General features: G+C 43.2%; 1 protein-coding gene across 1 annotated transcript in view; it reads right to left on the reverse strand.

The window, feature by feature from the left end:
* The window catches only part of Cbl (Cbl proto-oncogene), an 89,655-nt gene that overhangs the window by 25,133 nt on the left and 41,542 nt on the right, over positions 1 to 22,980 (reverse strand). Inside the window, exons 3-4 of the mRNA XM_076924832.1 lie at positions 4,960 to 5,106; positions 1,203 to 1,359 (exon numbers count right to left, since the gene is read on the reverse strand). Coding sequence (XP_076780947.1) covers positions 1,203 to 1,359; positions 4,960 to 5,106 — 304 coding nt within the window. The remainder of the gene's footprint in view (positions 1 to 1,202; positions 1,360 to 4,959; positions 5,107 to 22,980) is intronic.

Here is a 22,980-nt window from a genome sequence, read left to right on the forward strand (position 1 = left end):
GGACCTTCCCCAACTTGTAGGCTCACTTCCACTCTTAGGGATGCCTTCCTTGTCTTTCTTTTCTTTTTTTGTTTCTTCTTTTTAAAAAGCATGTCTCTAACTTAATAATAATAACTTATTATTAATACATTTGTATTTACACATGGGTTTTATCCAGGAGAACATGGGTACAGGATCTCTTCTCAACTCATAGCAGCTTTTTAAGGATTTTGGTCCTCAAAAAAAGGATCACTACATAAATTTAAATATCCAAGATAGAGTTGATTTCTCTTAGCTGGCATTAAACTTTTGGTCCTCTATATTTTCATTTCTTTTTCTTTTTCTTTTTTGTTTATTCTTCTCTCATATATTACATCCCAACTGCAGTCTCTACTCCCTCCCCTCCCCTCATTCTTAGTAGACTATTTCTGGCACCACCTGCTTACCCCAAAGGGATAAACTATATCCCTTTCTGACTGTTCTGTGACATTAAACCAATGTGATAGAATATTCAAGTACAACCAAAAAAGAAGTACAAGTCAAGTACAAGAAGATTATATAGCCATTTAAAATTTTGTTCTGTTTGAGATGTCTTTGTGTGCGTGTGCGTGCGTGTGTGTGTATGTGTGTGTGTGTACACACACGCATGCAGACACATATCTAGTGGCTAGGCTTAGAACTTACCTTGTGGTTGAGGCTACCCACGATATTTTATTTATTCTCTTACCTTAGCTTCCCATGTACTCTATTACAGGAAATGTGCCATCCATCATGTCTAACGAGTTATGATTCATACACACACACACACACGCACACGCACGCACATGCACACACACACACACACACACACACACACACACACACACACATATATAATTTATTTTATGTGTATTTTGCCTGCAAGTATGTATACATAGTTCATGTATGTAGGATGCCCACAGGGTAGAACAGGGCCATTGTATCACCTAGAATTAGAGTTACAGTCACCATAGGAACTGAACCAAGGTCCTCTGAAAGAGCAGCAGGTGCTGTTAGCTTGCCTCTAACTTACTCTATAGCCTAGGCTGGCCTTGAACTCAGCAATCTTCCTGCCTCAACTCCCTAAGTGGGAGGATTATAATTGCAAGCCACCATAGTCAGCTTTCATCTTTTTTTTTTTTTTTTTAAAGAGCTTTCTCCTCAGAAAAATAGCAGCAGGTTAGTCAATGACTTTAGAATCATACCTGAAACAGCCGTGTAAAAATATCAAATTCAAAAACAGAAATATAATCATTGCAGGTCAGATCAATAGTGGACTTCAGAGCCATGGCCTCCAGCCCAGAACTGATGGGATGCACTTCATGCAGGGCCTGTCGAAAGCTCTTCCAAGGGACTATCGTCCTGGTAGGGATGGGTGAGAAGGCACAGTGAGAACAGGCAACTGTAGACACCACTGTCATTAAACAACAGCAAGCAAGACACATTGAGCTCCCAACATTAACAGCAATTCTCTCACAGAAGCCAAGTTATATTTAGACTAAGAACAGAAAGAAGGAAGTAAAGGATGTTTGTTAACTTCCTAATGAGTAACAGAGATGGCTTTCTACAATTTCCTGGCCAAAAGTATCACATATCGATCCCTTTCTCATCTTCCTACAGCATCTGCTCTACCCTAGAAGCACAGAAGGGGATGAGCTCATGCCTTATTTTAACGTGCTTTTACTATGGAGACCCTGGTCAGCCTTAGCTTTTTATCCTCTTTCTCAGCTTCACTATGCTGAGAGGAGAGGTGCAGACCACTACACTAAATTGTTCTTAGGAGATGTCTCTCTATGTATGTAGGCTTGGCTAGTCTGGAGGTCAGAAAGATCCAGCTGTCCCTTCCTCCAAAGTGCTAGAAAACTAAGGTGTGCCACCCTACCTGGCTTTAACTGAGCTTTGAAAATCACAACCGTCCTTATTTTGTGTAATAGACTTTTAATTTTATTTTTGTGGTGTTGGGAATTGAACCAGGGCCTTATGCATGTCAGACCAGGAGTATAATCTTCATAATTTTAGCTCAGACATTAGTGTTTTTTGTTTGCTTGGCTTTTGGGGGGCAAAAAAGTTGGCCAGGAACTTTTGTGTTGCTGCCCGGCCTCAAATGTCCTCCTGTCTCTGCTTTCCAAGCGCTGGAGTTATAGGTGTGAACTACCAAGCCTAACATTTTTTTAATTAGTAGTATTTTTTTTTTCACTGCTAGAGACTGAACTCAGGGCCTAGACTCTAGGCAAATGCTGTATAGAACTATTACTGACTCTTACCAGCACTCGGGAGGCAGAGGCAAGCGGATTTCTGAGTTCCAGGCCAGCCTGTTCTACAGAGCAAGTTCCAGGACAGCCAGGACTACGCACAGGGAAACCTTGTCTTGTAAAACACCAAAAAAGAAACTGTAAACTCATACAACACAATTAGGCAATACTTAGTGTGTGTGTGGAGGGGGCAGGTAAAACGCCACAATTTACCAACAACATTCTTAGCTATGTAATTAAGGAGAGATTCTAGCTTACAAAAATAATTATGACACTACTCACTGTTTGCAAGAGTAAATAATTTGAAATGCAGGGCTAAAGAGGTGGCTGGCTCAGTGTTAATATCCCTAAGACACAAGTTCAATTCACAGCACCCACATCTAGTAACTCACAACCAACCACTTGTAACTCTAGCTCCAAGAGATCTGACTCCCTTTCTGGCCTCTGAAGACACTGCACTCACAGGTATAAACACACACACTATATATATACAAATAGTTAAAAAATATTAAACCAATAATGCCCATTAACAGAATAGACAGGGAGAGCAAAGGAAGAATATCCAATCAAAGAACACGGACTACCTAAACTGAAGTTTTATTTGTTTAAAGACTAGAAAAAACAGAAGGACATCCAGAGGCCTGGCCACCATGTGGCCAGCACACAGCTGGAGCCACTACGATGTGCAAGTATGTCATGGAAAGATGGGAGAGAAAGAGAAGCAGAAGGGCTTGAGCACTAAAACCAGAGGCTGTATCAGGGATAAGGGGGCTGGTGAGGATCAGCCTGCTGTGAGTAGCCTGCCCTGACACCTGAGGCCATGAAGTACCAGCCCATGCTGATGCTGAGAGCCGTGTCTGGGTCCACTGCTATGCAGCAGTGTGGGGGGGGGGGTTGGGGGGGAGGGCTGTGTTAATGTTTATGGCTCATATTACCACCAAAAGCATGCAGATATTCCTGCTCTGGGCTGCCACCTGGGACTCTGTTGATGTCCAAGGACTATGCAGAGCTAGCCACACCTCTCACTGGCTGTAGTACCATGGCTAGGTAGCACAGTAGAGCTGGCCTTGGTGGAGGAGGCTGGAGTGAGTCAGCCCTGAGGGATGTGGAAGAGCTGGCTCTGCCTCTCCTCTGTTGAGCATGCAGAGTGTTGAAGAAAAGGTGAAAGGTGCCCCTACCTGCAGGCTTTCACAGCCTATAGCAGGAGGATTAGCCCCGAGGTCATAAGAGTAAGATAGCAGGCCCTGATGCAGTCAGGAGAGTGGGCCCTGCACCTTGCCTGCACAGTAGAGCTGGCCATGATGTTGTGGGGGTGGGTGAGCTGGCTTGACAGCTGCAGCACTGAGGGAGCTAGCCTAGTGGTGTGCATGTGTGCAGGGAAGCTGAAGGCCTGACCAACTCAGCTACCACCCAAGCTCAGGGCTTTGAGATGGCCCACCCCCAACATCTACCCCATCTATGAACTGCTGGAGCCCATGAAGACACTCATTCCTGTCTATCCAGAGCTGCAGGATCTCCATACCACAGGGCAGCACCAGGACAGCTGAGAGGAGTAGTGGTAAGGATCCAGTGTTAATAGACCAATGAACCCTTGCAAGGACAGATGTGTGAACCGTGACACATGGCAGCTCCCACAATGAGACTGGTTTTCTTTTGGAGGGGGAGGGAGGGAGGAAACAGAAGGACTGGAAGATGAGTGGACAAGGATGCATGCTGTGAAATTCACAGTCAATGCAGAGTTTAAAATGAAGAGATTGGAGAAGGCTGAACATGGTGGTGTAAACCTTTGGTCCCAGCCCTTGGGAGGCAGAGGCAGGTGGATCTCTATGTTTAAAGCCAGCCTGGTCTACAGAGCAAGTTCCAGGACAGCCAGGGCCACACAGAGAAGCCCTGTCTCAAAGAGGTAGGAGAAACAAGTGTCCCTAGCAAAGCTAGGAAGTCAACACGACACAGCTTCCCCAAAGCCTGTCCATGTTGTTTTGTTTTTATAGCTTTTTTTTTTTTTTTTTTTTTTTTGAGACAGGGTCTCTCTGCCTCTGCCTCCTGAGTGCTGGGATTAAAGGTGTACACCACCATCATCTGGCACTTTCCCATGTTTTAAATATTTTTATTTATTTATTTTTTGAGAAGGGTCTCATGTTGCTGTAGCTCGGCTACTTAATTATCATCTTCATACCTTCACCTCCCAAGTACAGGGATCCCAGCCACGCGCCATCGTCCCTGCCCTCGCCCCACATTTAAAAAAAAAAAAAAAAAAAAAAAGCTGGGAGAGGTGGTGTATGCCTTTAATCCTAGCACTTGGGAGCAGAGTCAGATTTCTGTGAATTTGAGGCCAGCCTGGTCTACAAATTGAGTTGAGACAGCCTGAGCTGTTATACAGAGAAATCCTGTCTTGAATAACAATAACAACAACAACTAATAATAAAAAATAATAATTAAAAATATATTGTTACTGTTGTTGTGGTGGTGTGTATTTATGTGAAAGTGCTGACTGCAAGTGCCACGGTGCACACGTAGATATCAGAGTCAACTCTGTGGGGTCAGTTCTCTCCTTCCATCTTTACATGGGCTGGAGTTTGTCTGGCAAGCGCTTTACCTGCTGAGCCATCTTGCTGACCCACTGTGTTTTAAATAGTTCATCTAATAGTTCTAAACAAATGCCTCCTCATGTGAGCTTTAGCTTTTCACAGATAGGTATTCAGAGACTTACTTTTCCCCAAAAGCTTTTCTCCAAAATTCTGCAGCGTCTGCTTTAGTAATCCGAAAAGTGTCTCCTTGGAAGAGTCCGCTTGGAAAGATGCCTTTCAGTTCTGCCAGCATGTGGCTGAAGATCAGGGATAATTTGGTTAGGTTTCGCCTATAAATGATCAAAGTACAATAATTAAAATGTAAAATTACTGATATTTCTTTAGTGCACTGAATTTACCATGCAAAGTTACCTAACATGAACATGAAAATAAATTTATTTTGGTCAATAATTTCTGGTCAAGAATACTCAGAAATACTCCAAACTAGGAGAGGGAGGAACGTGGTTTTAACAATAGCTACTGCTCTGTATGTAAAGCAGGAAGGGCTTCAAGAATTATTTTGCTCTAACAACAAGTGAAAGATGAAAATAATGTCTTCCATCTCTCTCTATTCAAATGTCATATAGCAAATAAGAAGCACCGCAGTCAACTATCTGCACTTAAGTGAACAGGAACAGATTTACTTTTAGGGAGACAAGAGGATGCACTAAGCAAACATAAAAACTTTGGACAGCCACAACCACACAATCAGAATAGAAAGGAGGTATCCATGTAGGATTTCCTGCTCTGTAGAAATGTTCTTTAGATTAAAAAAATATATTTATTAGGTAAGTCATTCAAGATGAAAGCATTATCAATAATAACCATTTAAATCTACAGACCTAACAAATATAATATTCACTAAATATTCACTACAGACTTTGTGAAAATTGTTCAAACCCTTTGAGATATTCCCAAGCACTTGCCTTCTGCTATACCTCATTCTCTACAGTCTCTTCTCTTTCTTCGTGATATCAAGACTTTGAAAACGATCTTTGAAGAGGGTTGAAGAGATGGCTCAGCAGTTAGGAGCACATACTGCTCTTGCAGAGAGTTTGAATCCCACATCTGACAGTTTACAACTACCTGTAATTCCAGTTTCAATCTAGTGTCTCTAGCCTCTGCTGGTGGGCACGTGCACGCACGCATGCACACATGCACACAATCACGCAATCTTCGAAAAACATAAAATATCTACATGCCCTATAAATCCCTTATTTGGGGTTTGATAGCTTTTTAAATGCTCACCTTACTTCTCCACCAACAACAACACTTAAACAAACCATCAGATTACTGTTCCTTCTCTACTCTGCTCTTTTTTCATGCCCCTGTATTTAATGATGGCATGCATCTCTTATGTCCCACAAACTCAAACCTTTTGGCTTCTTCCATTTTCTTACTCTGATATCTGTTTTGTCAAGTTTGAAGACAATATGTTTCAATTCTCCTTGAATTGTGTTGTTATTCTAATACAAATTCTTTGCTACTTTAGTCCTATGCAGATCCAATCTTACATTTCTAAAAAAATTTTCATTTTTATTAGATTTAAACAAAAATTTCTTGAGCCAGTGTTTCTCTGTGTTGCCCTGCAGTCCTGGAACTTGTTCTGTAGACCAGGCTGACCTTAGAGATCTGCTTCCTCTGCCTCCAGAGTGCTGGGAGTAAAGGTGCATGCTAGCATGATCAACTTCATTTTTATTTTATTTTTTTTTAATTATGTATAAGCTGTTCAACAAAGGTGGTAAGTCTCAAAGGCCTCTCTAAATGGTGACCTTCAAGCTAAACCTGAGGGAACATAAAGACTCTTATCAAGCTGGTATCTACTACTCTCCAAATTGTTTTTCCATTAAAAAAATCTACCAGGTATAGTACTGTGTAGAATCAGAAACAAAAATGCATACCAAAATAATAATGGACAGAAAGCTTTTATAAATCTATGAAGTAAGCCACAAGATGAGGAATGCTATCGACCACAAGGATGTAATGGCACCAGCTACCTGAAGATCAGTTCAAAGTGCTGACTAAAATACTTACTCAAAATCAATTTAAGACATTTTCCTACTCAGAAATGCAGCCCCTCTCCCCCAAGTCAGCAGACATTTCTTAAAAACCACTAGATGTATACCACATTCATACTTCTCAAGAGGAAACGGTAAGTCTCTAAAAATCCATGGGTCAAAGTTTTCTAAGAGTTCTGATCTGGAATGTTGCCCAGCAACACTTGGTTTTGGACTTGTGGTTCAGTGTATACAGTGTTATTTTTAGCAGAATCTAACCCGGAAACAGAGCAATGAAGCATGATAGCTTATCTGGGCATACTGCTACGTATGTAGTACCAGTCAAAGTCCTGTCAGAGGTTAGCAGTTCCCACACTCTCTTCTTCAGACCAACAGAGAACACAACCACTTCATCTTCTGCAATATGCTGAAGATGGAACTTTTTGTTGCAGACTCTCAATAGCTGCAAGCAGCACAGTTTTTCTGTAGCAGAATTAGGAGGGTCCTTCTGTACCTCTTTAAGCTGTAACCATCCACATCTAAGGAACTGCACACTGACTCCACAGCCTTCAACTTCCTCACTCCCTTCACTTCTCACAACTTCCCCATGATCAACTGCTGAGTCTAATCAGTTTTGCTTTGTTGGTGCTAGGGACCCAGCCCAGGGCCCTGCGCCTGCAAGGGGAGCCTCCTGCTGCTGAACTACAAACCCAGCCCAGTATCGTTTTTTTTGTTTGTTTGTTTGTTTGTTTGTTTTTGCAGAGGAGGGTGTTGGTTGTGACACAAGGTCTTTCCTGGCTAGCTGGCCAGGTATTCACTATGTTACAGAAACTGGTCTTTTGTTTTGAGACATTAGCCCTGGCTATCCTGGAACTATGCAGACAGACCAGGCTGTCCTTGAACTCGCAGAGATCCACCTTCTTCTGCCTGGGATTAATGGTGTAGGCCACCATCCAGGCAGGTCTTAAATACACACAACCCTCATGCCTCAGCCTCCCAAATGCTGTAATTACAGACCTACCAAGCTAAGACTCCTTTTAAAAGTCAAGATTAATCTTTCTCAGCACTAGGGAGGCAGAGACAGACTCTGTCTCCCACAGAGTTCTATGAATTTGAGGCCAATCTGATCTACATAGCAAGTTCTAGGCCAACCAAAGCTGCAAAGTAAGAACCTGTCTCAAACCAAAACAAAATAAAATTAAAACAAATAACATCAAAAAAACAAAACAAAACAAAAAACCCAACGTTATTTCTAGTCTGCCTGCCTTAGATCTGAAGTAACAATTATATTGTATATAATTTCATCTAATAAGGAACATTGCTAATAAAACAAAAGTACATTAAAGGATTAAATGGGTAATTACAGTTCCTATTTGATCTTTGAAAGTGAAAACACGGGTCTGGGGAGATGGCTCAGCAGGTTAAAAGCACTTGTCCCGTAAGCATGAGGACATGAGTTCAAATCCCCAGACCCCACGTAAAAAACTGGATATGATGGTACACAAAGTTAACACTAGTGCCTTGGGAAGAGCAGAGATAGGGACTTTGCTGTCACCAGCCTCACTCTAGGCTCAGTGTAAAGTCTGTCTCAAAGGAACAGGGTGGAGAGTGCTAAGAATAGACACTCTGTAGAGAAGTCCACAATGAAAGAAAAACTATCTGTGTTGGACCAGCACGCATGCCTTTAATCCCACATTTGGGAGGAGGTGGCAAGTGGATCTCTGAGTATGAGGCCAGCCTGGTCTACAGAGAGTTCCAGGACAGCCAGGGCTACACAGAGAAACCCTGTCTGTCCTAAATCTCCAACCCCCAACAACAACAAGGAAAAAGAAATACACACTGAATAAGCAGAGGCGAGCAGATCTCTGTGAATTTAAGACCTGCCAGGGTGACAGCCTGTCCCCCTCAGAAAAGATGAGTAGTAACACTGTCTCTTGTCAGTAACACTGCCTCAGTCCTCAGAAATGATAGACATTTCCAGAAGAAAAAGATGGCCGAGGTGTGAGCACTAAGAAAGAGATGAAGAGCCTCCACAGGAAGCAAAGCGATGATCTCTAAGCAGTGAAAGTGGTGGTGACATAGTCAAGGTTGCAGTTCTGTGAAATTCCTTTGATAGTGATGAATTTCCAAGTGACAAGAATGCTCGGTCACATTTATAGTAACAGTCAACGTGCAGTGTTACTTAACCTCTGTGGGCCTGACATCTGATGTGATCGAAGGAAGCACAAACAGTTCCATCTATAAAAAGGTGTGGATATATGCTGCTCCATCCAAGTGGACGGTGGGAAAGTAATCTGAACTTAAGCAGTTTTATTTCCTAAGACTGGAGAAGAAACACAAAAGCTCACCGGTGCTTTCTACTTGGATGTCTGACGACCTGAAGCTACAACAAGAAATGTACTTTCTGTGTGAGAGTAAGGACCTGAGGTTGAAACCCCAGAACCCACAAAAAAGCCAAGCCTAGTTGATTATTTGTAATCTCAGAATTTCCTTGCTCCTCTGCTCCTAAGGCAATGGGGATGGAGACAAGAGAGTCCTCAGAGGCTCAGGCCAGCAGCAGCAAACAAGAGACCCTATCTCAAACAAGTGGAAGGGATGAAAATGGTCAAAAAACTTAGGGCTGGAGAGATGGCTCAGCAGTTAAGGGCACTGACTGCTCTTCCAGAGGACCCGAGTTCAATTCCTAGCAACCACCATCACAACCATCTGTAATGGGATTTGATGCCTTCTTCTGGTGTGTCTAAAGACAGCTACACTATACTCATTAAAAATAAATAAATAAATATTTTAAAAATTTAGTAGGAATTGTGGGGGTCTAATGTAAACACTGCCCCCCACCCCCAGCTGTAAAAGTATCTCCCGCAGGAGAGACAAGGATTGCTGGTGCAGACAATGCCAACCAATCGGGAACTGCTATTTAGAAGAGATGCTTTCTTGGGACCAATGGAGGCGCAGGAGGAGCGGTCAGATGAGCTGGCAGCAGAGTTGTTCTTCACCTGTTCAAGTCTGTGTTGTTGACTCCGCCCCACCTCACCTCCAACCCCCAAGGGCAGGTAGAGCAGGGCGGCGAATAGTCCAGGGCACAGGCTACATCCAGCGCCCAGTATGGTCGATGGACTACTTCATCGTCCTCGGTTTGTGGCTGCTTGTGAACTGCCTTTTCTGGGGGCTCATTCTTTGCCTGTTGCTGCCAGGACTGTGCTCGGGGTTCGGCCTCTGCTCTTCTCACGGTGCTGCTGTTGTGCCCCCTTCGGTTGCTTCTTTGGTGAGTTGGCCCCTTAATGTTTTATGTTTCGGGTCCCTCAAAGGTGAGTGCACGAACCTCATTTCTGTCTTCATTGTCTTTTCTGTCGGTCCATCCCAGTGACCTCGCTTTTGCCTCGGTTTGGTTGGAGGGTTGGCGTGCGGCAGCTATCTTTTTGTTTATCTTTCGGTGAGTGTGCTGTGGGGAGTGTGCGGCCATCTTCTCTTTCGTCTTTATATTTGTCTAGGTGAGCCTGCAGGGGCTATCGTTTTTGACTTTGTCTGCTCATTTTTCACTTTTGGTCTGGATTCATCCTAGTATCTGACAAAGGGGTTGGTCTCCCAAGCAGTGGTTCCAGGGATTGGCTTCTGAAGCCTTCCCCATCCTGGGTACACCGTCCAGGCATAAGGCCTCTGAGCTACAGTTGAGGGAGTCTGCTGCTTTAGCACACTGTGACTTTCTTCACCTCTTCTGTCATATTTGTCATATCTGTTCATTATTTATTTCCTTTGTGCTCGTCATCATGGCTTCCCTCCCCTCTACCATCAAGGAACCCCAGATAAGGGCTCTGAAAACCCTTCTGGTTACTCCTGGTCTCAAGGTTAAAAACTCATGACCTGGACCAGTTTTGGGAGGAGGCTGCTATTTGGGCCCCCTAGGTATTCCTGGAGAACATGTGGGACCCTGACCTCTGAATGCATGTTTTCTTCCTTGCCTGCAATCACAAGGTACAGTCTGGGATTACCCCATCCTTTGTTCTTTGTCCCCATCCTCCTTGTAGTCATCGCCAGTCTGAAGAATTCTTCCCCGGAGGAAGCAGTGGCTGCCGTAACAGACACTGGCTAATATTCACCTTTCCATTACTGACCCTGTCCCACTTCCTCCAGGCAAACAGGTTGATTATAGCAGTGAGGATGAGGGTGCCTCTGCTCCAGCCCTCGGGCTCCAAGCTGTCCGGTAGCACCGCTGCTAGCCCTTCTGTTCCTGTCCCATTGGAGGTACCCCCAGCTTACCCCTGGCGTGACTTAGGGGGGACTTTGCCTTCCAGCAGTCACTCCTGTGATGCCTGTCCCTCATACTGGACTGCCTGTCCCCCGAGGGCCTCATTCTCCTCAGGTATATTGTGAGGCTTTCCCTATCAATCTTGGCCGTGATGCAGCGACTAGGCCCTGGATTCCCACTCCTCTGGCAGACTTGGTACAAATCAGAAAAGCTGCTGATTCTGGCCCAGATTCTCCTTACTTTGAACAAGTATTGAAGCAATGGGCCATGCACTTCTAGACCTATTGTGATTGGTCTAATCTCCTAAGGCAGTGCTTAATCTCACCGTGTTTCTTAATTGGAGGTCTGCATATCGTGACTTGGCTGATAGTCAGGCTGGATTCATCTGGAATATAACCTTAACGTTACCTTTGACATGCTCACTGGTCATCCGTGGGCAATGAAGGAGCCAGAAGACCAAGACTGAGAGAGACATGTACATACTGTTTTCATTAATTTTTCTTCAGCCTGGGAGGGCCAATGAGCTCTGGGCTTTGGTGCCCCTGCCCTCCATTCTTTTGCCTATGGCAGTTAACTCCCCAGCCTACCCTGTCCTTTTCTCTTCCAATGTGAATTTGGGTTTGCCCTTCGTGGACTTAGTCACTACTACACAATGATTAGAAGGCACCTGGCCAAAGGAGGAAATTCTCTGCTTTACTACCAACGTCTCCTCTGTCCCTCTGTCTCCTCTGTCCCTCTGTCGGTCGGCCCTTGTATCTTGTATCGTGTTACACAATATGACCACAGGGGACTTTCAAGGTAATCTCGTTATGCGTATCCATGTTATGCGTGGGACTTGCATGGAACTTCACAGTCCCCTTACTGATTACAAATCCCCCAAAGGATTCCCCAAGCATGTCACATCCACTGCTGCCTTGCTGTCCAAGGGTCCCTCAAGTACCCACTTTCATGGGATTTCTTCCTATCCCTTGGGAGCACTGCCAGCTTGCACTAAATATAAAATTCTCCCGAGACTACCCAATATTGTCATCTAACCTTACACTTGGCATATGGAGGTTCACCTCACATGATGCTTCCAATGTTACTCCCTCTGTTAACAGGGATCCCATTAGATTCCCATATGACCCCATTATGAGCAATTGGGATTTATGTGGCCCCTCTAATTGTCTTGATTTATACCCCCTTACTCTCCTAAAAGGTGGCCATCTCTTTAATGAGACATATTTCCACATAAACAGGTTGGCGAAAATGTGGACTGGGACAACGCCTGTGAATGTGACCATTGGCAGCCAGGCTGGCTGGAAAGCCACCCCAGTCTGTGTCTTACATCCCTTTTTGTTTCTGCTTACTAATACCTCCATTGTCAGACAGCCTTGACTGCTTTAACGAGAAATGTCTCTGACCACCTGCTGGATGGGGTGATCAACACCAGCTAGCTATCCTGGTGAGGGAACCAGCCTATTTGGATGTCTGTGGTAAATGCCACCCACTTCCATGCTGTCACTCTGGCTCAGACTCACTTACAACCCCTACACCAGGGAAAGAGGGATTCTGGTATTACAGCTGCCATCATTCCGGCCATCATTGCAGGCACTGCTGGGGCAACAACAGCTGCTGTCGCCTTGACCCTGACAGCCACTACAGCAGAAACTGTCAATGCTATAGTCTCTAAGTCAGCTGCGACGCTGCAGGCACAGGAGTTACTAAATCAATAACAGACTGACTTACTGGCAGAAGAGTTGGCCCTTATTAGGGACATGTCTCTATTGGCATATGACCCCAGGTTTCACTCAATCTGCCTAACCCCTTACCAGGCACATAAAGCCACTGAAGCCGAAAACAGTTGGCTCAGTATCTTAAAGGTACCTGGTCAGACAAATTCTTTAACTATTCTGTGCTGTTAAAGGAGAACATGGCCAACCTCAATGTAGAGTATCTGTGTTCTCTCTAGATGCTGGATTCTTGGGAAAAGTGTGGGACAATATTAAGAGGCTGTTTGACCCCTCGTGGATAGCTACTTACGTTATGATGGGAGGAACTATCATACTAATAATTATTTTGTTTAAGTGTCTCGCACAGCATATCTCCAGGCAGCACTCCATAAATAAGGTGACCCTCCAGCTGCTGATGGCTCTTGAAAATCCTGACTGTGGCCCCACTAAGGAAGTGATCAAAGCATGGATGGCAGAGATCCATGAGGCCACCATGTAGGCTGTTCCTCATCTCCCCCTTGTGTGACATGCCTCCATTCTTATACCTTTTTGAGGGCTGGTAGTCAGTAACAGGTAAGATCCTGGGAGACAGGACAACCCAAGACAGACATAGTCTAGTACACTGGGAATCCTACAAGGTGGGGTCAACAGTGTGGAGGCAATGGCACCCAGGCTCCCACTTGGCTGTCAAAATCTAAAAACAAAAGAGTGGAAATGTAGCAGGAGCAGGGGGGCCACCTCTGTGTAAATGCTGGGGGCCATCCAGCCACAAAAGCATCTCCTGCAGGAAGTCCTAATTGAGGACCACCTGAGAGACCAAGGATAGTTAGTGCAGACAATGACAGCCAACTGGGAACCACTGTTTAGAAGAGATGCTTTCTTGGGACCAATGGGGGTGCAGGTAAAGGATATTAAAGGAGTTTGCAGCAGTGTTCAGGGAGCTTGCAGGACATCCAGCCCAAAAGAGATCTCACACACTGCTCAAAGTACCTCCTGCTATTAACCAGTTCCCCCAGGCCCTGGACAGGCAAACAGCTACCCAGCTGCTTAAGCTTGCCCACAAGTACAGGCCAGAGACAAAGCAGGAGAAGAAGCAAAGGCTACTGGCCTGTGCTGAGAAGAAAGCTGCTGACAAGGGGACACCCCAACTAAGAGACCGAGCAGGGATCAATACAGTCACCACTTTGGTAGAGAACAAGAACGCTCAGCTGATGGTTACCCACAACATAAACCCCATTGAGCTGGTGGTTTTCCTGCCTGCTCTGTATAGAAAGATGGGCTCCCTTACTGCATTATCAAGGGAAAGGCCAGGCTGGGGTGACTGGACCACAGGAAGATGTGCACCACTGTTGCCCTCACACAGGTTAACTTGGAAGGCAATAATAAAAGCTATTAGGTCCAATTGCAACTGACAGTTACAATGAGATGCAACAGATACAGTGAGATCCGCTCCCACTGAGGAGGCAACGTCCTGGGTCCTAAGTCTGTGGATCCCATTGCCAAGCTGGAAAGGGCAAAGGCTGAAGAACTCATCACTAAACTGGGTTAAATGTATACTGCTAAGTTTTCTGTACAAAATTATATAAATTTATAAAATTATATAAATATAATTACAAAATTATCTTTAAAACAAAACAAAATGAGCCTGTGATATTGGGGCCAGAAAGATGAGTCAGCAGATAAAGGTACTTGATACCAAACATAATGCCATGGGTCACACAGTAGAAACACCTCCAAAAGTTGTCCTCTAATCCTTCCACAATAGTCGCAAGCATATACCCCACAACACTAAATAAATAAATAAATAAATAAATAAATAAATGTGAAAAAATTTAAAGCTCTTAAAATTGGAAACTTCATTAATAAAATATGGGAAGTCTTCAGTATTCTAAACATAAATTCAGATATAAAGCTACCTTAACAATAAGGGTTAAAGACCCACTTAGGTAATGGTCTCTAAATGTGAAGTGACCAGTGCCTGTAAGTCCTTTGTGCACTGGTGCCCTTTCAAGTGGTGACTGCAGTTCTTCGGCTGTTAAATTCCAAAGCCTTTCCATTCGACACTAGTGTCATCCAAGAATGCTCAGTTAAGAACACACTGAGAAAACAGTCATAACTCAGTAACAGCATCAGCTGAGCTGTCAGCTCAGCACACACTAACCAACTTTAAAAATAGATACCACAGAACTTCTTTCAACAGGAAGTCAATGAAGTACTGCTAACTCTTATCTACCAAAGTTGTTCTTTTAAAAGAGAGAGTCTGGAGTCATGGCATACATGTGTTACACCCCAGCGCTTGTTAAAACAGAAAGATCTCTACTTCAGAAGCAGCCAGTATGAGCTGTACACCAAAACCATACCCAAATCCATACACACAGAGAAGTACATGTGAATATAAATAGGAAAGGGATTTTTAATCAATATATCTTATCAATGATTTTTTCCCCATTAAGCATATATCTTATCAGCTGAGCATGGTGGTGCACTCCTTTAATCCCAGCACTCGAGAGGCAGAGGCAGATGGATCTCTTTGAGTTCCAGGCCAGCCTGGTCTACAGAGTGAGTTCTAGGACAGCCAGGGCTACATTGAGAAACCCTGTCTTGAAAAACAAAACAAAAAAGAGTATATATATAATACCATACTCATGGTCCAATTTATGTGACACTCCCACCCCCACTATATGTTAACAGCAGGTAAAGGAAACACTAACTTAATTTACCAAGGATAGAAGGCAGCAGCCCACATGCATCTCCAGCAACCCCTTCACACCTTATACTGCTACTGAATCAACTGTATGTGTGCACTAGGCAAGTCCTCCACAACTGAGCTAATACTCCAGCAGGATTATAGGTTTCTACTTTATGAATGTTTTGCCTATATGCATGTGTGTGTACCATGTACATGCAGTGCCTGAGTAAGCCAGGAGGAGGAGCCCGCTCCCTTGGAACTGGAGTAACAGCTAGCTAGCTGTTAGTTGACATGTGGATTATGGGAACTGAATTTAGTTCCTATCCAAGAGCAGCAATTACCAAAAAAGACTTACTTTTTCATGGGTATATTTTTTTTCCTAATTCCTTTGCAACAAATTCACTTAAATTTTAAAACAATATTATACATTTGAATTAAAGCATAGGCCAGATGTGGTAATACACATCTGTAGTCCCAGTATTCAAGAAGCTAGGAAGGAGATCACGAATTTAAGGCCAGCACCATGGGCTGCACAGGAAGACCCTATCTCAAAAATCAAAGCCATCATTGACACACATTTTGGAAGATAGTACTTTGGGTTTTTTTTAGTGTAGCTAGAAAACACAGAATAGCTCAAGAGTCACGTACTATGTTGTCTCTTAGAGACCAGGACTTGTTTGCAGCTGAAAGTCTATTACCCCTTAATACTGGTTTCTGTTTCTCTGTGCCAGCTTCTGAAGACTTTTTCTTTCTTTTCTTTGTTTTGGTTTCTTTGTTTTTCAAGACAGAGTTTCTCCTGGTAGTCCCCAGCTGTCCTGGAACTTAAGATGGCTTTGAGCTTGGAGATCCACCTGCCTCTGCCTCCCAAGTGCTGAGATTAAAGGCGTGTACCACCACTGCCTCCACCTTAAGACTGATTCTATAAACTAAGACAAACATAGTTAAGAAATCTCCAAAACCTCCTTTCACAGAGGACAAACAAGGAAGCATCTTTTATAGCTTCTAATGGCATGTACTTAAAAATAAAATAAAAATACAGAGACAAAACAAATTCTGAGCAGGAGACAGTTATAATAGAACCTAATCAAATATGTAAAAAGTCTATCCAGTTATGATTAATTATTTAACTCCTGAGTACATAACATATTAAACATCAATTTCTATTTAAACACATGAGTTCCCCGAACTCATAAAACTACTGCTACCAAGTTTTTCTGTCCTCAAAGATTGGTAAAGAATGTGGAATTTTTAAATCAGTCTAAACCAAAACCAGAGAATTTTCATCATCAGGGCCATCTCATCAATTTAGAATAATGGACCACACATATACTTTATAATTGTACATAACTTAGGAAGTTTTCTAGACTTGAAAGAATGGATGAGATTTCTATAGACAAAGGAGTCCAAGTGAAGCAACTGCTCCATTTGAGCAGCCCAGGGAGGGGCTGGGCAGTGTCGTGCAGCATAGGTCATACCACATGACACAGCACAGTGCAGGAAGCAGGATAAAACTGAAAGCTACAGGATTAAGGGATTTCACAAATGCAGTAGGGTACCCTTAAGGGTTGACAATTAGAAATAGGATCTGCTTCAAAGCTGTAAATGACAGCCATATGCAAATAAAGAGGAAATCACAAAGGCAGAGAGATGATGCAGTGGAGTGCGGCCAGTGAAAGGCATGGGAGTCATCAGGCAAGACTCTGCACAACTCGCCCGAGGAGACATGAGCCTAAATGAGACTTTGCAACTGGAAAGAGGGGATTCTCAACGACATAACAACTACACCTTCCCCCATGGCGGGGCTCAACACAACCTCTTGGCTTGCTACACAAGTACTCCTAAGCTACCTCTCCAGATAAAAGTTCATATATTTTTATATTTATTTTTAATCTGTATGTGTGTGAGAGTATACGCCATGTGTGTTTTGGTACCCACAAGGCCCAGAACTGGACACTGGAACCCTTGGAGCTCGAGTTACAAGTAGTTGTGAGCAGCCAGACATGGGTGTTGGAGATAGAACTCAGGTCCCCTGGAAGGGCTGAAAGCAAAAAAAAAGCGAATACTTTTAAAGGGCTTATTAGGTACCAGAACTTATACCAGATTCTTTACTGCCATTTAATCGATTAAAAACAACAACAACAAAAACAAAACACAATATAACACACACACACAAAATAAATAGGCAGGAACAAGTCCAGGGCAAGAGTTAATTTCAATAGCAGATGATCATTACCACTGCATTACAATAACACAATTAAGGAAGAAACCATATGCCCATAGGAATCAGTGTTTGAATAGAGAGAAGACTCTACACCCAAAGGTGCTCTCTGTGAAAGATCTCAAAGACGTTAACATGGCAATAACTCACAGATAAGCTTGGAATGAGATAACATTCCAAGAAAGAGATGTTTGAGCATGTTGGTACCGCTAGCAACAGCTTAATGAGTCCATCTGCTGATGCTCTTGAACAGTTATAAACCCACTTACCATCCTTCTTCACACACTCCTCTACATATATGTGTGTGCTTGCACACACATCACCAGTGACAGGTTTTTTCTGCTTGTTTTTGTTTTGTTTTGTTTTGTTTGAAGACAAGAGTTTCTCCGTAAAGCCCTGGCTGTCCTGGAATTCACTTTGTAGCTCAAGCTGGCCTTGAACTCAGAGATCTGCTAGCCTCTGCCTCTGGGAGTGCTGGAATTAAAAGCATGTGCCACCACCTGGCTAGTCATAGTTTTCCAAAGGAATTTGTACTGAATATGCCCTGCAAAAGCTTATTTTAATTTTTAAAATTTATTTTTACTTTATATGGGTGTTTTGCATATATATATGTGTGTGTGTGTGTGTGTGTATACACACTATATATGTGTGTGTGTGTGTGTATGTATGTATACCATGTGAATGCCTGAGAAGGCCAGAAAAGTGTGTCAGATCTTCTGAAACTAGAGTTACAGGTGGTTGTGAGCCAGCATGTGGGTGCTGGGAATGAGCCCAGGTCCTCTAGAAGAGCAACTAGTACTTCTAATCACTGAGCCACCTTTCCAGCCCCTACAAGTCTGTTTTTATCTTGCATGAAGTTTGTTCATAAATATAAAAGTAATTCACTTTATTACTTGCATAATCATACTATATGAAACAAAGAAACAAGATTATGTTCTCTTCAGAGCCAGGCACAGTGGCACACACTTTTAATCCCAGCATGTGGGAGGCAGACGCAGGTAAATCTCCATGAGTTCGGGTCAGCCTAGTTTACAAAGTGAGTCCAGAACAGCCAGGGGTGGTTACACTCAGAAACCCTGTCCCAAAAAACCAAAACAAAAGTTATTTTCAGGGGATCTGTGGGCACTGTATGTACACGGTATGCTTATACATGCAGGAAAAATAAGCATATACATAAAGTACATTTTTAAAAAAATGTTATTTTCATCTGTCATTACAACTTCTTAAAAATTTCTGAATGCTTATAGGCACAGTGGAGGGAGGTGGCTTGACAGTACAGCACTTGTCTGGCATACATGAGGCCTTAGTTATATATATCCTTAGCACTGCCTAAAACTCAGTACATCTAAAGTGACTATTAATCACTAGTCTAGTTAAGTAATAAAAACACATATTTTCTTGTGCAATAAAGTGTTTGTGTGGAGGCCAAAGGTCAATCATAGGTGTTGTTCCTGAGGCACTGTTCACCTTGTGTTCGAGGCAGGTTCTTTCACTGCGACCTTATGCTTACCAGTTTGGCTCGACTGGTATCCCTAGTACTGATCACAAACTCGATCCGCCATACGTGGTGCTAGATCAAACTTGGATCTTCACTGCTTGTGTGGCAAGCATTCTATCTCTTTAGTATGCACGGATGTGCACACACACACACACACACCAGTATCACAAAATATGTAATTATAAATTAGGTTTTATGCAAGACTATGTTTTTTTAAGGCTTATGTGTTTTGTTTTAAATTTATCTCTTATCATTTATCAAGATGGCCTGGAACTCACTATGTAGCCAAAGACGGTCTTGAACGTCTGATCTGATAGGTACCTTTTCACACTTGGTTTTGTTTTCAACTGACAGATCAAACCTGAGGCTTATGTATGCTAGGCAAGCATTTCTCCACCAAGGTATGACCAGCCCCAGAGACACTTTAGCTGTACAAACACACTAATAGAACAGACTAGAGCAGAGCAAAGCGTCCTCATCTCTCTGTGCTGTCTTCATGTCAGTGTATTACCCTTGTCTAGCCCACCACCATCTATCTCATCCTAATTCCTGAATCTGATTAAATGGTCAATGTTACTTAGCAATTAGAACCCCGAGTATGTGTCCCCAATGCTCCCCCCAGCCCCCACACCACCACACACCAGAAGGAAGAGTTCCTCTTCAACAGACTCTAGGTACATGGCAGAGGAATCCCATCCAGCCAATCCAGCTTCCCCGTCAGGCACCAGATCTTCCTCTACACCGCCTGTACCTTATCTCTCTTGTGTTCTTTCTAACCTGTGTCCCTGAGTAAAAAGGACTAAAACTGTGTATGAAATGCAGCCCGCCGGCAGATAAATCTACACACTCCTGATGCACTGACTAACAAACAGTTATTTAGCCTTACTAGGCCAGAGTTAATGACAAGTGAACTAAGGCTACTATTAACAGAAACAGCAGGGAAGGCTCTTTCCTGGGATGCTATTCACTCTGCTCTCTGAAGGTAAGAACAGGAGAAAAAGAATGGCCTCGTTATTATCTGGTCCACCTTAACAGAGAAAACTGAAGACCTAATTATTGCCTATAAATAACCAGAGAAAATACTATTAAAAACAACAGTATAAGTTAAGGAACATAAAATATAAATACTGAAATTGCAACCACCCAGATACATTTTGTTAGACATTAGGCTGGAGGATTGTTATGCATGTAAAAGGAATAGAGGCAAAGTTTACAGAAAAAAGGAAAGAAAAACCACCAGTGAAAGCTTTTTATTCAATTTCTTTAATAATATAATACTTTGGACTTAAGCTTTCTGGAATTTTTTCAAATTCGGTGCATGGCAAATAGAAGTGAAAAGATAGGCGGCGCTGCTGCTAACTCTCCTGCTCCTGGGCACCGCGGCAGACTCGCTGGCTTTGTATACCTCCTGGCTGGCAAGGGCCTTCTGTGACCAGCTTCTGAGCTGGTTCTTTAACACACTCTCATTTAAATGCAGTTGTAGACTTCACAAGCATTACGGGTTCAGAGCAATTCTTAGCTGGCACAATTAGAGCCAAGTGAGTAAAGAAAGCCTTTGCACATTCCACTTGGCATTCGCTGCTCGATTCTCTATAGTGCTCTGGTTTTATAAAGCATCACCGGCACTTGGGCAAGCAGGACAATCTTCATAGTCTCTCCTTCCTGCATCGTCAAGCCTGTATTCTAACCAGAAGTACCTTGACTGAACTGTTATGTGACTGCACATTCCTATGGTAAAACACACTGCTGAATATGCTGTGTTCAGCAGACACGCCTTTAAAAAGTCCATTACAGCATGTTTTAACTTCTCCCAGTTTGTGTACTTTAGTATTTAATCAGATGTTTCAAAGGTGCTGCCAGCTGGTGGTGGAGCACACCTTTCATCTCAGCACTCAGGAGACAGAGACAGGCAGATCTATCAGAGTGTGAAAGCAGCCTGGTCTAGTCTATATAGTAGGTTCCAGGCTATGTAGAAAAACCCTGCCTCCCAAACAAACAAAAAACCAAAACAACAAAAAGAAAAAAGAGAGCCAAACAGTGGTGCCCCACGCCTTTAATCTCAGCAGAGACAAGTGGATCTCTGAGTTTGAGGCCAGCCTGGTCTACAAAGTAAGTTTCAGGACAGACAGGGCCACAGAGAAAAATCTTGACTCAAAACCTGCAGAAGAAGAAAAGGGGGGCTGGGGCGGGGCTAGAGATATGACTCAGCAGTTAAGAGCACTCGCTGTTCTTCCAGAGGACCCAGGTTCAATTCCCAGCACCCACATGGCAGCTCACAACTGTCTATAACTCTAGTTCCAAGGAATCCTCATACAGACATGCATACAGGCAAAATACCAATGCACATAAATTTTTTAAAAAGTTTGTTTGGCTGTGAGCCACCATGTGGTTGCTAGGACTTGAACTCAGGACCTCTGGAAGAGCAGTCAGTGTTCTTAACCGCTGAGCCATCTCTCCAGCCCTTCAAACTTTTTTTTAAGGCTCAGCATTAAAGGGGGCAACATTTGGAGCTTATGTACATGGACGTTATAAAAAGTTTAATACATGGAAGTACCTGGAAGACACAGGATTCAAATCCAGGGCCTGAGGTGGCTCAGCAAGTAGACACTTGTGGTGAAAGCCTGGCAAGTTCAATCTCATGTAAAGGTAGAAGGAAAGAGCTGACTCCACAAAGCTGTCCTCCAGTTTCTCACAAGTGTCAAAGCATGTCTTCACAGTGCATACATGCAGTAATAGTACAAATTTAAAATAACTAAATTCAACCTCAAAAGCTGAAAGTTTTTATTATTCTTAATGAGACACTGAAATTTCTTTTTATTTACCTTTATGTGTATGGGTATTTCGCCTTCACGTATTTACATCCACCCTATGCATGTCTGGTGCCCACAGAGGTCTGAGAAAGGTGCCAGATCTCTGAGACCAGAGTTACAGACAGCTGTCACGTGGGTGCTGAGAACTGAACCCAGCTCCTCTGGAAGAGCAGCCAGTGCTCTAAACCACTGAGCCTTTTTATTTATTTATTATGCTATGTGTACAGCTGTTTTGCCTGCACGGATGCCTATGCACCATTTGCACACACAGTGCCCTCAGAGCCCAGAAGAATACATTGGGTTCCTTGAAATTAGAGTTATAAACAGCTGTGAGCCACCATGTGTGTAATCAAACCCAGGTCTCTCAAAGAGCAGCCAGTGCTCTTAAACCACTAAGCCATCTCTTCAGCCTCAGAAATGAAAATTGAAATGAGCAGATTAACAGCAAATACTTTAGAGCAGTGGTTCTCAAGCTTCCTAATGCTGTAACTCTTTAATACAGTTCCTTGTGTTATGGTAACCCCAACCATAAGATTATTTTCTTGCTTCATAACTGTAATTTTGATACTGTTATGATTCATAATGTAAATATCTGATATGCAAGGTATCTAATATGTGGCCCCTGTGAAAGGGCCATGACCCACAGGTTGAGAACCCCTGTTTTAGAAGAAGCCAACAATAAGCTGAAGAGAGTAACAGAAGCAATCCAAAAGAAAACACTGGGGAGAGGTGGCTATAGCAGCAGTGGCCAGTGGCACATTAAGCATCCAAATATTCACGCAAGCGCTCTCCTGGAGGAGAAATAGGAGAGACAACAGCTTTCCCAAGTGTGATAAGAACAGAAATTCAACAACACTCAAGGAAGTTACCATAGAATGTTAACACTATTAAAAATCTATGCTTTGGGCTAAGGCGATAGATCAGTGTTGGTAAAAGCACTTGCCACCAAGCCTAACCAACTGAGTTTGACTTTGACCCCTCAGACCTGCATGCT

This window comes from Arvicanthis niloticus, chromosome 26 (genome assembly GCF_011762505.2).
Source record: "Arvicanthis niloticus isolate mArvNil1 chromosome 26, mArvNil1.pat.X, whole genome shotgun sequence".
NCBI lineage: Eukaryota > Metazoa > Chordata > Mammalia > Rodentia > Muridae > Arvicanthis > Arvicanthis niloticus.